Source organism: Heptranchias perlo, chromosome 13, assembly GCF_035084215.1.
Source record: "Heptranchias perlo isolate sHepPer1 chromosome 13, sHepPer1.hap1, whole genome shotgun sequence".
Taxonomy (NCBI): domain Eukaryota; kingdom Metazoa; phylum Chordata; class Chondrichthyes; order Hexanchiformes; family Hexanchidae; genus Heptranchias; species Heptranchias perlo.
The window spans coordinates 36,050,250-36,066,240 of record NC_090337.1 but is presented as its reverse complement, the minus strand read 5'-3'; the positions used below and the strand labels follow the sequence as shown (position 1 = coordinate 36,066,240).

Below are 15,991 nucleotides of genomic sequence, written 5' to 3'. Positions count from 1 at the left end.
AGTTTCATTATGGTAGCAAGAGATCATAAAAGCTACAACAATTTGCACTTATTATGGTGCCTTTAATGTAATGAAACACCCTAAAGTAGTGAAAAATAACCAGAAATTGAGAAGAGGAGAGAAAAGGATATGGGGTTGTGACCAAAAGCAAGATCAGAGGTTGATTTTGAGGAGGCCTTTGAAGGGGAGAGAGGGAGCAAGATGCAGATGTCCTGGTTAGCATTGCAAAGTATAGGCTGAAAAAGGCTGAAGGCTCTGCAGATAAAGATGGAACAAAGAGAAAGGGAGATTAGAGCAGGTGACAGTCAAAAGGGTGGAAGGTGCAAGCAGAAACATAAAGCGGAATGAAGTTGGAGGGAGCCAGTGGGGGCATTTGTAGATGAGAAAAAGGATTTTCAAATTGATATATTGGCAGGGGAGGCCCATGGTTTCCTTGTGGGACCCAGAAGAGCACTCCTGCTCCTCCTGACCTACAAGGAAACTAAAAAAAAACTTCCCTCTTTGGGTCTCTTCTGGCCCTGCCACCACTGCTCCCCCACTCAAGCCTCAGGTTAAAATCACAGATTGGACCCTGATGATGTCATCAGAGCCTGATCTGCATATTTAAAAAGGACCCCAATGGCTTTGGGTGGCTTTCCTTGCTGCCGATCAGATTGGGACAGGAAATGAATGGATTAGCCTCTCGCTCCGTTTTAACTATCCCCAAGCCTGGATTCCTCCAAGTACTGAGAGATTTGGGTGATGTCAATGTAAGCAAATTACTTAACTTGGACTGTGAATACAGAAGCAAAGGTCACAAGTTTAAATTAGATATTGGAAGTTATTATTTTTCCCATAGAGTAGTGAGCATCTGAAATGGACTCCCAACAAAAGCAGTGCTGGATGAATAATTTTACTCTTTCAAAGGGGTTTCAAAAAACTGGATTGGTTCAAGAAGAAGGCCCACCACCATCCTCTCAGGGCAATTAGATAGGGGCATAAATGTCAGCCTTGCCAGCGATGCCCACATACTAATAATGAATTTTTAAAAAATAAATGCACATTTGCAAGTTATAGGAAGGAATATAGAACAAAATGATCAAATACTCTATGTGGCAGAATGGTTAGTTTGCAGCTGGGGTGGATGGGAATGTTGTTTGTGGAGGGGAGCAAATCAGAGTTGAACAGTGGGCACAGATGGGCATCCTGTAGTTTTATTTGATTATCTCGGAGTATTTATGCAAATTTTTTTCTCAGCAGATTAAATGGGTGCAATGAAGTCAATGTTTGTGTAGACTGTACACTGTATGTGGCAGAAGTAGACATGAGGCCCAAATGGCCCTTTCTTGTTCCCATGCTTTCTTGTGTTCTCATAGAAATAATTCATAAGCAATTATTTATACTTACACTGATGTTCCTTGTAAAAGTCAAGAATTTGTTTTAAAGTTTACCTCTGCTGTGGAAGTTTAAACTTCCTTCAATTTTTGAAGAGAATAATTAAGCCCATAACCTATCTAGCAGTCAGTTTCCTACAATATGGATTCTGTCTGATTGGAGTTTATCCCTCAGAGCACTCAATGCCCTTTGCAGATTCCAAGTGATGCACGTCCTTTCTGTCATATAACCCCTGCAAAAATTGCTTTCTATAGATATTTAAAACTCAACATTCTTGTCAGTAGCAGAATTACCTCAAGAGCTTCCAGGGGGAGACAACATGCATTAAAACATACTCCTGCTGGCTCAGAAAAGTAGAGCAACATTCCTCAGCCTGGGCCTGCAGTCATCACGTTAGTGTGACTGGATTGTGATCATAGGCTGGCATGTTGTGATAAGTTCTTTTTTGTATTTGATAGAGAAATGGGGCCTCAGCCCCTGCTTGTCCATTCAGTGAGCTTCATTGACCTGGGAGAAGAAGCATCTTAAAGATTTAGGGGAAAAACTGGATAGGGTCTATTATTGGGAGGGACTAGCGTGATCTGCTATTACCCCACGCCCAATAGCCCCTGCGCAGGCTGGATGAGACTTTCATCAAGCCTGAGGACTTATCTTCAAGCACCGTTCCAAATCAGCATTGAATGAGGATGCAATACAATTCGCACTTTCCACCAGCAGGGGAAGCCCCAATCTCTTAAAGGCAGGCTGTCCCTTAACAAATCTGTTAAAGGTAGCTGGTATCTGTTAATTGCTGAAAATAACAGTCTGCTGTCTGCACGGAGTCTGAACGGAGATCAGACATCGCACATGCAAAACACAGATGCAGCCCCTATCCCTATGTTTACAAACTGATGAGTTATGTTAAAACATTGAATAAAGGTTGCACACTACTAAATCCCACATCGCCAATCTGAGTTGGTACCAGGCCTGTGAGAGTGCGTGCACCAAGGTTCTCTGCTGATGCACTAGAGACCTTGGTGCAAGAGGTGGACAGAAGGAGGGACATCCTATATCCACGGGGGAATGGCGGGGGGGGCGGTGGGAGTGGGGGGCAAGAGGCCCTCCAGACATATACCCAAAAGGCAGTGGGAGGCAGCGGGGACAAAGTCAATGCCAGGCGCACAGCATCATGAACATGGATGCAGTGCAGGAAGAAGTTCAATGCTTTGATCTGAGTGGTCAAGGTGGATGAGGTCAACTGTCAAGTTGCGTCTCCTACCAACTGCACCACTAGCCGCATCCACTACACCCCCCATCATCCACATACCAACAAACTCTTTCCATCAGTACTCAATTCTTCCAATCAGATGCTTCCTCTCACCCTTACACATTATCACTGTTGCAAGCTGCCCACCCACAACTCACAGGCCACATACACTGGCAGTTATTCAACCATGACAGACACATCACCCAGACACACGTCTCACTTTCTTTCAGAAGAAGATGGCGCATATCAGGAGGCAGCAAGTGGCAGTGGCATTTAGCCCCTCGAACCTGTTCCGCCATTCAATGAGATCATGGTGGACTTGTGACCTAACTCCATATACCTGCCTTAACCCCATATCCCTCAATACCCTTGGTTCACAGAAATCTATCAATCTCAGATTTAGAATTAACAGTTGAGCTAGCATCAACTGCTGTTTGCAGAAGAGCATTCCAAACTTCTCTCACCCTTTGTGTGTAGAAGCATTTCCTAACTTCACTCCTGGCTCTAAATGATAGGCTATGTCCCCTAGTCCTAGTATTCAAGTATAGGAGACCTCCAAAAACAGCCTGAAAAATCTCAGCAGCCAGAAGCAATAATCCAGCCACTAACCTGTAAATCCTGCATGGTCCCTTCAGATTGCACTGGTAGGGGTCCTCCAGGCACTCTAAGACACGTTCAGATGGCCGGGATTAAGACTGTGTATTGAGTTGAGTGTTAAATCCTAAAATGGTGTCTATCACTTTAAATCAGCGTTGCACACTGTATCCATTTTCTCCTTACTTTACATGCTTCCGGCGTTTGGTATTTGCGCATGCACTAACTCCTATACCAAGATACCGTCCGGCGCACGTCACGCTGGAAATGTGCGTGCGCATCCATGATGCCTCTTAGATGTTGGAGACACCGTGTAGCGTCAAATGTAGCTCCACAACACTTTAAGAGTCAGTCAGATTAGATATTAATTAAATGAAAGCCTGGATAGGGGATTATAGTGGGGCCAGTAGTAGAGACTAGCCAGTGTGGAGAAATGTCTTCAACATTACTTTAGTGGTTAATAAATCTAACTGTTTTGTTAACACTGCAAAAACATCCTTCATTTTTAATAAGGAGAAATCGATCCCACCCTTGAGCAATTTCCTTCCTGCTTGCACCTTGCCATGTAAAGTTAGGAAGATGATGAAAAGCATGCACTGAAAATGAATTTTAAAATTTAAATAATTTTTAAAATGCCTCCATGTAAAAACCTATTCTTGTCCACGGTAGAGTTTAAACTATAGTTTTAAAAAAATCGAATTGAAACTCTGTTGCCTTTTCTTGCCCTGAATCTGTTGCACTACCTTGACCTAACTCTTTACTTTCGACTTGGTGCTTGTGGCAGGTGGGTCATTACCTTTGTTATATGCCAGTGCTGGAACTGTTTATATTGCTGCAATGTTAACTTTAACTCCATTTAAATAACTGTGAACATTCCCTCTGATGTTCCAAACAGAAACTTATTTTTTCAAAATGTACCCAAATTTTTTGAGGTTCCTTCACTTTTTCCTATTTGTAATGCTAAAATACCCTTTGAACTTTAATAATCCTTATCCATTATTGGAAACAAATTCACAACACAAAACTGACAATAATTCAGCAATAAATTGTCAATCTTGCTTTACTAATGACCAGAATGGGATATGAATTCAATAATGATATTGAAAGGATTTTTCTGGAGGCTGGATTGAAATATATTGTTGATGGCAATGATGCAATACTCATTTTACAATTAGACCAGTTAATCACTCAGCCATTGCAATATTGCCAGCATTTCCATGATTATCAAAATAAACCCTGTATACCTGAAGCAACAGTCAGTTATCCTATTTCGAATCTTACTATTTTAAAAACAATTACTGTAAAAATGTAACAGAGGTCATCAAAGGGATATTGGTGGGAATTGGAATACAGTTGACAGATTCCAAAATGTTGCTGCTGTTTTCTGTAGTATGTATCTGAGTTCAGAGTTAGATTAGTCAAGCTCAGGTATGTCTACGAACACGACCTTTAAGCAAACTATGGAAAGATGAGCTCAAGGGCTTCGTTGAGACTTGCAGAAAATGTTTTCAGATATTTCTCACTAAGTCCCTGCTAACAGTCAGTCCGAGGCTGATCCAGCTCAAAATACTAGCAATGTCTTTCTGCCGGCAGTTCCATTACCAATCTTACAAGCTTTCAATTGCTACTGATTTTCATTATCTGGCCTGACTTAACTCCTGTGCTGTACTGTCACAGGCACAGGGAAAGCATGTTGTTATAGAATTGCTCTTGCTCAAGTTTTAATAGCTAACCTGCCAAAATCTCATAGCTTAGAGGCCTAAACTCAATTTGACAGAGATGGCTTTTTAGACTAGAGTGGGTTTAATTCCTTAAGGGCTTCAGTAGCATTTCTGCTTGAAAATAGAATACTATATAAATTTTACAGTAGTTTATTATTTCAGGAACACTATGAATAGGGAAGTAGTCTATGATCTTGTATTTCCTTTTCTTCTACATTGTCATGTACAGTTTAAAGGGGGAAGGAAATTTAGAGGAGTACATTTTGTGCCAAGTAATTTTACAGTGTTCACATTAAAACAGTTCTGAAAATATTTAATATTGTTTTTGAAGTTTCCTACCACAATGTAAACCAGCCATTCTGGATCTCCGTGTCTCCAGAGATCTCTGGTGACAATACTGATAGGGAGGAGACACTTGCATTCCTAAATAGGTCCAATCATTTTACTTTATTTTCACATCATGTGACACAGAAATTTGTATGTGATGGACAGGACATTTGTGCATATGTACAATTATAATGTCCTATTACACCACCACCGATAGGTGTCACAGGGAATAATAAATGTGACAGAGATGTGGACACAACTAACAATGAAAAGTATAAAGGAGGATGTAGAGATTTTAATATGTAAAACATTATATATGTATAAAATATCAGATCGCCCATAATGTTGCTCAGAATGGGTTAGCAGTGGGAGAAGGGAGCACATTTCTGCTAAAGCTATTTGGAAAGAAATTTATGAGATATGAAGGAAGTGTGTTTTGATTGGTTTGTGGAAAATAGTATTTTATTTACTCATTGTAGGTGGATGCATCAAGAAATAATTTTGTTCCCCATACTTGCCACTATATCTCTGCATGAAATATGGGAGACAAGGGTGTCTCGGGATCATATGGCTGCTTTGTTATTTTAACTAGTAGAATGTTCTTGGGGACCAGAGTAGTGTGACAATATGTTCTTTTGCTGATCAAAGACAATGCAGGGGCACTAGGGTCCCCAGAAACCTAAATGGAGGCCTCCACATTACAACTGGAGATTAAATCAGAGTAGCATTCCAGAGAGAGGGTGAGAAGAGAGAGTGGGGAGTGGGAGGAAACCTGTCTTTGGATCAGGAAATAAACATAAATTGTATAAATAACCCCTTGTACATACATCATATACATATTTTTCTGTCAAAAATTACCAATTAATAAGTTCAAAAGTAATTTTTTTATGTTGCTTTGATGTTTTAATCCAAAATGAAATAAATTTATATTTAATTTAAAGCCGCACATAACGGTTTCCTGGCATTCTGCCACAAGTATTTTACCATCACTGGACTTCCAAACAACAGCTGACACACACTGTGAATGGGCAGTCTTGCTGTCAGTCACATAAAAATTCTGGGAGTTGTATGCTGCAAGCTTAGTTTGCTATCTTGTTAATGCTCATCAGTTGACAGTGATTCTTTTGGAAGCCCCAAGAACCCAAGCCTCAGGCATCACCGAGTTGCATAGGTTTCTGACAGAAAATGTTTTTTCGACACTTTTTTAACACACAAAGATGCTGCAATTAAGGTTTAATCATATTCTTGTAACTTTTTATGTCTTTATTATGTTACACACTTTATTTCCAGTACTAAGTTTCTGACTGTACGGAGAGTCCAAGTTAGTGATGAAAGGTTTTGCAGAAAATATTGGTAAATCTAGCTGACTGCTCCTTATTGAATGGCTGTTTTCACGTGCCCTTAGTTTTTATTGGGGGTTTCTGTACCTGCTTTGCCCAGTTCCAATTGGTGTGCTTGCTATTTGTTCAATTGTGATTTGTCACTGTTTGATGAAAATAAAATTTAAGTGTGAGGCAAAATTTGTGTGTAGAAAAATGTGATGCTCAAGTGCTTGGCTTTAAATGTAATGGATAAAATGAATGATAGATAGAAGATTTATATAGTTATATACTTGGAGCAAAAAGTACTGCTCTGAGACTTTACCTCCCTTTTGAATAAAATATAAAAAGCACGTTAATATCTGCTAAATGATAGAAAAATACATGTGTTATTTTAAAAGCAGCAAAGAATATTTAGCACTCAAAGAATTGTACCGAGAAATAACATTTGTATAATTGGACAACAATACAGTCGGCTTGTGTTAGTCGCCATCAATATTAATCGCCACTATGTGTGAATGGTAATTTTACCGTTCATACTGTGCACTGACAGTCACAAATAAGGCTGTAAAAAGTTACAATGTATGTGAGATATTATCGAGGGTGTCAGGAAGTGGTATCTCTAAGTTTTTTTGGTGACTCAGAAAGGATGCACACAGTGGCGACTTGTTAATTAGAATATTTTATTCTGACAGACTAAGTAACACAGTTTACACATTTCTATAAAATTGATGTTTATTCATTCCACTTGATCAACACGAAACTTGTTGGCAGCACTGTTTCTAGAATGCAATTTAAATATTTAAATAATACTTGATGATCCTTGTACCTAAATAAATTGTTAGAATTTCCTAAGTTCATGATTTTGGAAGGAAGAATATGACATTAAATCTTAACTCTTAGCCTACCACAGGTTCAAAGAAACTCCTATTTCTCTGGGCTAACCAGTTTCCTGTCAAAGTATCCTGTGAGCACTGCGTGGGGTCGATTTTAACTTGCTGAAATCGGCGTTAACGGAGCAGTAACAGCCTCAAAATGGGGTTGGTAGACTTACTGCTCCATTAACACCGACGCTGTGCCTGCTGACACTTTTGGTGTGGTCTAACACTGACTGTCTGAAGCCCCTGCCTGTTTCAAGTTGTACGGCCTTTTTAATAGGCAAATAGGAGTCCTATGATGTACATAGGACCCCAATTGCCATTTTCGGATAGAACTGATCGGAGCATGTGCTGTGCACTCGCCAACCATTTTCGCTGGCCATGCTGCCAAATAGCAACGGTAAGTATTAAATTATTTTTGTGGGGCAAGTGGAGCCTCACAAAAATAGCCTTTGAGCCTCACAAAAATAATCTGGCTGCTGCCACCATTGGCTTCCCCGCCTCCCCCGCGTTCACAACATCTCCCCACTCCTGGACGTACCTTGCTGAAGGCCCGGCGGCCAGCGAACTGCATCGGGACGCCCATTTAGGGTGGGCAGCTCACCAGTGGCATTTAATTGAGGCCCAGGCTTCAAAATGGCTCTGGCCTCTTCACTCCCAAAATGGGTGGCTGCCGGTGCATTCAGCCAGTTGGCCGTCCAATAGTTACAATCACTCTATTATGTGTCATCTGTTTTACATTGGTAGGAAGTTTTGATGCCCAACCAATATAGAAAAAGTTAAATCTGAGTGGTTGGGGCCTGGGCCATTTGTGGTCATCACAATGGGGTCGCTGGGAACTTGGGCCTAGTGCCTTGATGTACTTGGGGAAAGGGTGAGTCATGTAGGCACATGGAGAGGCTCAAGTCATCAGAATACTTGGGGGAGGGTAGTTGGCACCCCGGAGTGGGGATTGGGTGTCTGGGAGCACTGGGAGGGTGTGGACTTGGGAAGGATTTAAGTACGGGACCATTTAGGGTTGGGCAACAGAGGAAGGCCCATTATAATCAGCTGCCAGCATGGTTTACGGGTGTGATCAAATTTTGCACAAAGTTCTAGAAATTCAAATAATTGGTGCGCTTTATGCCCTATGGACTCATGAATACGTTACTTTCCCTTACTTTAAAAACCTTTTGTCTGATTTTCACTGAACTTCATTGAATTTTCTCATTAGGCACGTGCTCCTCTTGAAAATGGAAATTATCTGAGCCCCTTGAAGCACCTTTTTTTTTAACTCACAAGTTATCAATTGGGAATCATAAGGCTGATTTTAAGGGCAATTTGTGTCCACTAGGTTTGAAACGGTCAAAATTCTTCAGTTTAAACTTATAGTCTCCACATCTTGCTCTTATTCTGGACTTGAATTTAGGACTTCCTATTCTTTCCTGGACTTGAATCCAGATGTAAAAGAGTAGTGTTATTCTAGCCCATCTAACCAGACATTTTTCCTGATTTTATAAATGACATTGAAAATCTGAGTACATTGCAACAATTAATAACAATATCCACTTTTCGTTGTTTGTGCTTGGTAATTTCTCCTGCCGGTGAGTTAGCGTGTCCCACTCTAGCATATTTCTTAAAGACCAGATACATACCACCATGATAAGGGAGGAGGTCAGTCTGGCTGCACTTTTAGTTAGGGAATGGTGGGTGGAACATAATTTCAAATGGCAGGATGAAAATAAAAAAGAACATATTTTACAGAGTTGATATGTTCATCATATGTTGATATGTTCATCATATCAACAATTGTAACATAATTGTTAAGCTTTGAATATCCAGCATAATAATTAACTTACTTTCACCCTGTCGATTGCACCCTTAACAAATGACATAACTGGAATATAATTGTTGAATCCAGTAAGATGAAATTGAGCATCAGGATTATTATTCATTTTTGTCCATTAAAAAAAAACAAGAAGTTGATTGTGCAGTAAGAATTTTCAATTTGCAGTGGGTTTTTCAATATCGACGTGTGTCTTACCTTTAATCATATGATTTCCAAAACTGTCGAAACTCTGCATATGTGGGTTAAGTTAGAAGTGAGGGGTTTGGAACGTTACTGACTCTCCCATTGAAAATGGCACATGAACTTGCAGGTAGGAAGGATATGTAATAGGCAGAAACAAATACTGGAAAATGAATTGGTTTATTTCTTTATTTAATACAGTAGGCTTGTTACTATTTTTCAGGAGATGGAACATGTTCTGCAGAATAATGCTGTGGCCTACATTAACCTATTCAAACCTGTTGTGGGAAATGGAAGCCTGAACACAGTGGCGTCACCTTCCCTTCGGCAACTGGCAGCAGATGTTATAAACACGGTATGTTCCATTTGACAGGTAGCCAAAATGGCATGTATGGTAAAACTAAATATTTAATTTTGTTGTGATCTGTGTGTACTGATCACACTGGTAGATGCTGTTGTCAAAAATAATATATATGACAATGGATATTTTCAAAAACTGGACTGTTGCCAGTCCACATAATGAGACCTGTCTCCCTTCATTCTCTCTGCAATATCTCTCTTTTTTTCATTTGTGCTTTTGTTTCTTCCAGTCTGTATCTCCTTTGCTGGTTTGTTTCTCTGGTACTTTTTTAAATGCTCCAAATTTCTAATTTCACTGTTTCTCTTTTTAACCTGTCATTCTTTCCACTTGTACAAAATGATCTGGATATCAAACCAACGGTAAGCCGTTGAATTTTGCGGATTACAGAAAATAGGGAGAACAGTAGAGACACAGGATGATGCAAAAGATTTGTGAAAGCATATGGACTGGTTATGCAATCCAGCAGTCAAATGCAAATGGAATGTAAAACTGATGATTGTTAAGTATTGCACACAATTCAAACAAATGTGGAACATACGCATACAATGGAATTGAATTAACATGGAGATTTTGAAAGGAACCTGGGATTAATAGTAATCAGTTTCAATGTTCACACAATGTGGTGAAGTAATTTTGAAAGGTAATAGAATGTTAAAATATATAGCCAGAATACATGAATATAAATCTAAAGAAGTAATGCTAAAGCTTTACAATGCACTGATCGTTCTTCATTTTGGAATAAATTATGTTTACTTTGATTGCCAAGCCACAAAGAGATAAACTTGCATTAAAAGGGTGCAGAAAAGAGCAACAAGACTGATCCCAGTGTAATAGCGATAAGCTATGCAAAAAGATTGGAGAAGCTTATATTTTACAGTCTATAAAGAATGCAGTATGTTAAATGGTATAAATGAAGTACAGCTGGATTATTGATTTGAAGTACACCAAGTAAGTAGGACCAGAGGACATAAATTGACAATAGTGAAAAATAAATTGCTTATTACTACTTATGTGTACTTGAGGTCCACTAAAAATAGTGGGGCTGAAATTCTGCAGTGGTTCCACCAGGTTCCTGCCATAACTCCAGCGGGAGACCAGTGTAACCCCCAGGGAATGGGAAGAAACAACGTTATCCTGGGTGTTCTGTCGGAGTTACGACAGGAGATCAGTGGATTCGGCATGGAATTTCAGTTCCAGTAAGTGAATCGCTGGACATGCATATGTGTTTCAGCCACTTGACAGTCACGAATATTTATAGGGTACTAATTTTCAGTAATTGGCTGTCATTTTTCTTTGTAATCGGTGGATCTACTTTGTTTAGAAATATTTATACAAGTAAATGGCCCAGTAGTCTTGGCAGGAAAATACTGCACCTTTAACTAGGAGACCCAAACTCAAACCTGAGTTATAACCAGTATTCCTGTTTGGTGGAGGGGCTTTCCTTGAAGAATAAGTTTTACCATTTGTGGCAGACAAAATTTGAAGGGGGGAGAGACGATGGAGAGAAAGGAAACTGGGTATGGGGAGTTCAATCTTCCCTTATTCCTAAAGCACATTTTGTCATTGGTTAGTCAGGAAGTGGCATTAAAAGGACCCATAAGATGTCTACAGACTTTATTAGCCCCACCTCATAACTAAGACTCTAAGGTATGGCCTCATTCATTGTGATCATTTATTTCCTTTTCTTTTGAGGTGGAAATTACTCCTTCATTTGTGCTGACTTCATTTTATTAAATAAGTATAGATTGTGCCAGGAGGTAAACATAAAACCATGACTGCTATTTGGTTAGCTAACTTCCATCACAACAGTGATTTGCAGCACTTAGGAACATAGGAGCAAAATAAGGACGTTCGACCCATTGAGTCTGCTCCCCCATTTTGTTAGCTGGCCTTTTCCAAACACCTCAGTTGATTCTGCATCAATGGCCGCTTGGGGTAGTGGATTCCATATTCTCACAATGCTTTGTGTGAATAATTTTTTCTGGATTTATAATTAACTGCCTTAATTAAAATTTTAAGACTACGGGGTAGAAATTGGACTCTGCTGTGCCTATTTTTCGGGCATAGAATGGGAGCATTAAGCACCAATTTCCGGGTGCTGTCTCCCATGCTCCAAGTCCAGCGTCATGTTGGGTCAGGCAATATTCAGGTGTTCCTGGTGGCCGCCTAAAACATGCGTTAGACCTCCTTGCATATGCGAATGAGGGGCCTAACATCTGTTTCAGGGGCCATCCCAGAAATTGGTCAGTACTGAGCAGAGCATGCACTGGGCCTGCTCCACTCAGTCTTTTAGATGCTTCAGCGACCTAACCAGCGGTTCTTAAAGGGACCGCTGAAAGTCGCCACCTAAAAGATAGGTTTTCTCTTTTAAACTTACCTTCGTGTGGAGCCAGGAGGAGCAGGAGTGCTTCTCCAGGCTCCAGAGCACTACTGTGGGCTGCTGCCTTTCCACGCTAGCCCCCCTCCCTTTCTCCTCTCTCTCAAGATTTACCTAAAGCAAGGCAGCCAACCCAAATTAGTCATCCTCAAACCGGTGAGCTGCCTCTGGATGCCCGATTGGCACCCGCAATTTGCCGGAAGTATGCAGATGAGGCCCAAGGCCTAACTTGGGACTAGCCTCAGGCTTCTGGCTCACACTCCGAGCGCGTTACCTATTTCAGGCACAATAACATGCTGAAACCAATTTCTGTCCCTTTATCTGGATTCCCAAATAGAGAGGCCAAAACTAGCCTATCTATTCCTTTCCTTATTTTAAACATCATATTCAGATCACCATTTAATCTTATTCCCTGGCATATAACGCAAATTTACACACTTTCTCAAATTTACTTAAGTTCCTTTATTTCAGGTATTGTCCTGCTCACAAAGGCCAATATAACCTTCCTATAGTGGAGCACCTAAACCAGAATGCAGTATTTCAAATAAGGTCTTACCAAACGTACACAATACTTACTCCTACTGTGGAGTTGGGCAGGAAGCCAGCTGGTCTCATGAGATTTTCCATCAATTAATTTTAACCTCCTACCCAAATTCTCAATACATGCTCCCAGTGCAATACTCTGCTTCAGGAGCATGAGATTTTTTAAATCCAACACACTATAGGAGCAGCATTTAAAGATGCATCTTCCTTTTCTTCCCTTCCCACCAACCCCGACCGCCACCCGCCCCCCCCCCCCCCCACCATCCAACATAAGAACACTGCATTTTTGACAGATAATAAAACACTGCAGAGTGCTGACTGTTAAACTAATTCCAGACCTATTTGATGGACTTTAGATGTTAATATGAAGAGAATAATTTATTACATTATATCAAGTATGGCTGAATTTTATAGTTATTAAAATATTAATGACAGGGCAGCTTTAGTGTCTCCATTATTACCATTTCTTGTTGCTCTCTGGTGTAATTGCTATGCCACAAGTAGCAGATAAGGCCACAATTGAGAGTTAGTTGAAAAAGTCATGTAGCTCCATAATTCTTGGATTAGATTGTGTTATACTGTTGTGGAACTCAACTATATTCACAGGGTGAATTCAGTGTGTGTTTGTACGTGTGAACATTCTGTCCTTGAAATAACACTGTGTGAATATTAGTGTAGAAATGCTTAATATGTTCATATGAAATTCCTTTACCTACTTTAACTAAGGCATTAACCCATTTATTTGTTCTGTTCACGATATTCAACATTAGAAGTTCACAAATTTATTTCTTGCAAAGCTTCAGAAGTGAAGTAGTGTTTCAAATTAGCTTTTCACAGGGTTATTGGTTAAAGTTAGGTGGAGGTTACAACTTGATCATTGGAAGTGAGCACATTCTGCCATCAGCATTTATCTTTGTAGTTAGGGGCCCCTAGCTGCCATCAGTGGAGCATTTCTATCCAGTTCTCTTGGGTCTATACCCAGTTTGGTGGTTGGATTTACGGTCAGGCGCGTGAAGCAGCCGACAGAAGAACTGTACTCTGAAGCAAAAAGAGTACTGGAAGCCCCCATTCCGTGGTCTCCCATTGTCTACTAAAAGAAACAGGGTAGAAATTTGTCTTGGTCAATCGTGCAAAACAGGCAACAGCACATCGGAAGCCTGCTTTACACTCTGCCACAATGGAAAAGAAAATCGGACGGAGTGTAAAACGAGCTACCGATTTGCTAGCGCTCATTTTGCACTCCCACCCGGGACGATTTTTTACCCCATTGATTCAGGTTATGAGTCAGGAGATGGATACAGATATTTTAGATGTTGTTCAAATGGTAAGTAGATTTTACGATAAATTTTTATTTCCACTCTTGTTACCTTGCCGTTTAGTATGATTCTCTTGATAGGAGAACAGTTGAGAATTCTGCAAGTCCTTCTCAACCAGTGCTGAGTTATAGGTTGGCTAGTATGAAATATGCTTTCTTTTCAGCAAGATTTTATCTGTTTTAATGAGGTCCTCTCAGCTGACTGGTAACTAACAAAACTCAATTGGAGAAGATTTCTTCTCTGTGCTTTGTGCAACAAAATAATGAATCCATTCTTTATAAATGGGTTAATGATTTTGTTACATAAGGTGTACAAAGAAAATCTTCCAATGAAAGTCAGGCTTAAGTGAATGGAGTACTGTACTACGATAAAGATGACTGGAGTGAGTATAAAGATTTAACTCACGTCAGTAAACTAAACAATCAATGGTATATCCATTAACATTATTGTACAAGAAGCATTCAGCTTACCAATATAAGCTGATATGACTTTGCAGAATGATCTAACCTTTTTTACATGCAGGTGAATTATGAAAATATTTCAGTGGAGCTATGTAGGCTATATGTCTACCGTACTACATACTGAAATAGGTCAACCTATTTGTTAAAATAATGGACAGCAACATGGGATATTGGCACAAGTACTGGGACAGAAAGGAGCTGTACCATTGGGACAGGCTCCACCTGAACTGGAGTGGGATCAGTGTCCTAGCGGAAAGGATAAATTGGACTGTCAATAGGACTTTAAACTAGTAAGATGGGGGGGGGGATCTGTTGCAGATAACATAAGTCTGAAGAAAAAAGAAATATGAAATGAGAGTAAAGGTCAGACCAAGTTAAGGAATAAGGGTAACATTAACAGTCAGGGAACAAATACAGTTATAGAACAGAAGTACAAAATGACTGTTTAAAAACAAAGGGAGGGGAACTATTATTAAAACAAATTAAATTGTTTGTACAGCAATGTGCACAGCATCTGAAACAAAGCGGGGGAACTGGAGACAATAATTCATAGTAAGGAGCCTGGTCTAATAAACTGAATAGCCAGGTGGTGAAGGACAGAATACTAGAGCCTGGTCTTCAGATGTTTCCAAGCCTTTGATCCACATTACACCCACACCATACCCTAGATCTGCTCTCTTATAAATGGATACAAGAGTTCCCAATTGATATGCACCACCTGAATAGAATTAACACTAATTGATATAAATCACATGGATACAATTAACAATAGGGTTAATTGAAACATGGCTACATAAAGAACATGACTGGCAGTTAAATATTGCTGGATATAATGTATTTAGAAAGGATAGGGAAAGAAGAAGTGGGGGTGGTGTATCTATATTAAATAGAGGCACCATAATGGCAATAGAGAAAAGGGACATAAGTAACATTAAGATAGAAACAGAATCCATATGAATTGAGACAAAGGTTAAGAAGAGATCAATCACGTTAATAGGTATATTGCACAGACCATCTAATGGTGGAAGGGAAGTAGAGGATGAAAGATGTAGACAAATCTATGAAATGAGTTTTTTTTTTAAAAAGCATTGAATAATAATCCTGGGCGATTTCAGCTACCCCCCAACAAACTGGAAAGAAAAGATAGGGAAAGGAGAAAAAGGAATAGAGTTTTTACAGTATGTACATGACTCGTTTCTTACCCAGGATGTGAGAAGCCCAACAAGAGAGGAATCACTACTGGATCCAGTAATGGGAAATGAACCAGAACAGATAAGAGAAGTAAATGTAGGGGAACATCTAGGCAATAGCAATGATAAGATAATAAGGTTTAAAATAATGATTGGGAAAGATGTAAGTAAGACAAAGACCAAAGTAATAGATTGGGAAAAAGTTAATTTTGATGGGATAAGAATGGAACTAGGGAAGGTAAACTGGAAAAAAATAAATTGACAGACAAAGAAACA

At 39.7% G+C, this 15,991-nt stretch overlaps 1 protein-coding gene across 6 annotated transcripts in view; it reads left to right on the top strand.

The window, feature by feature from the left end:
* LOC137331497 (inactive N-acetylated-alpha-linked acidic dipeptidase-like protein 2) overlaps positions 1–15,991 on the top strand; it is a 715,700-nt gene that overhangs the window by 519,191 nt on the left and 180,518 nt on the right. For all 6 annotated transcript variants that reach the window (XM_067995331.1, XM_067995330.1, XM_067995327.1 and 3 more), the window contains one exon: positions 9,691–9,822. In XM_067995331.1, coding sequence (XP_067851432.1) covers positions 9,691–9,822 — 132 coding nt within the window. The remainder of the gene's footprint in view (positions 1–9,690; positions 9,823–15,991) is intronic.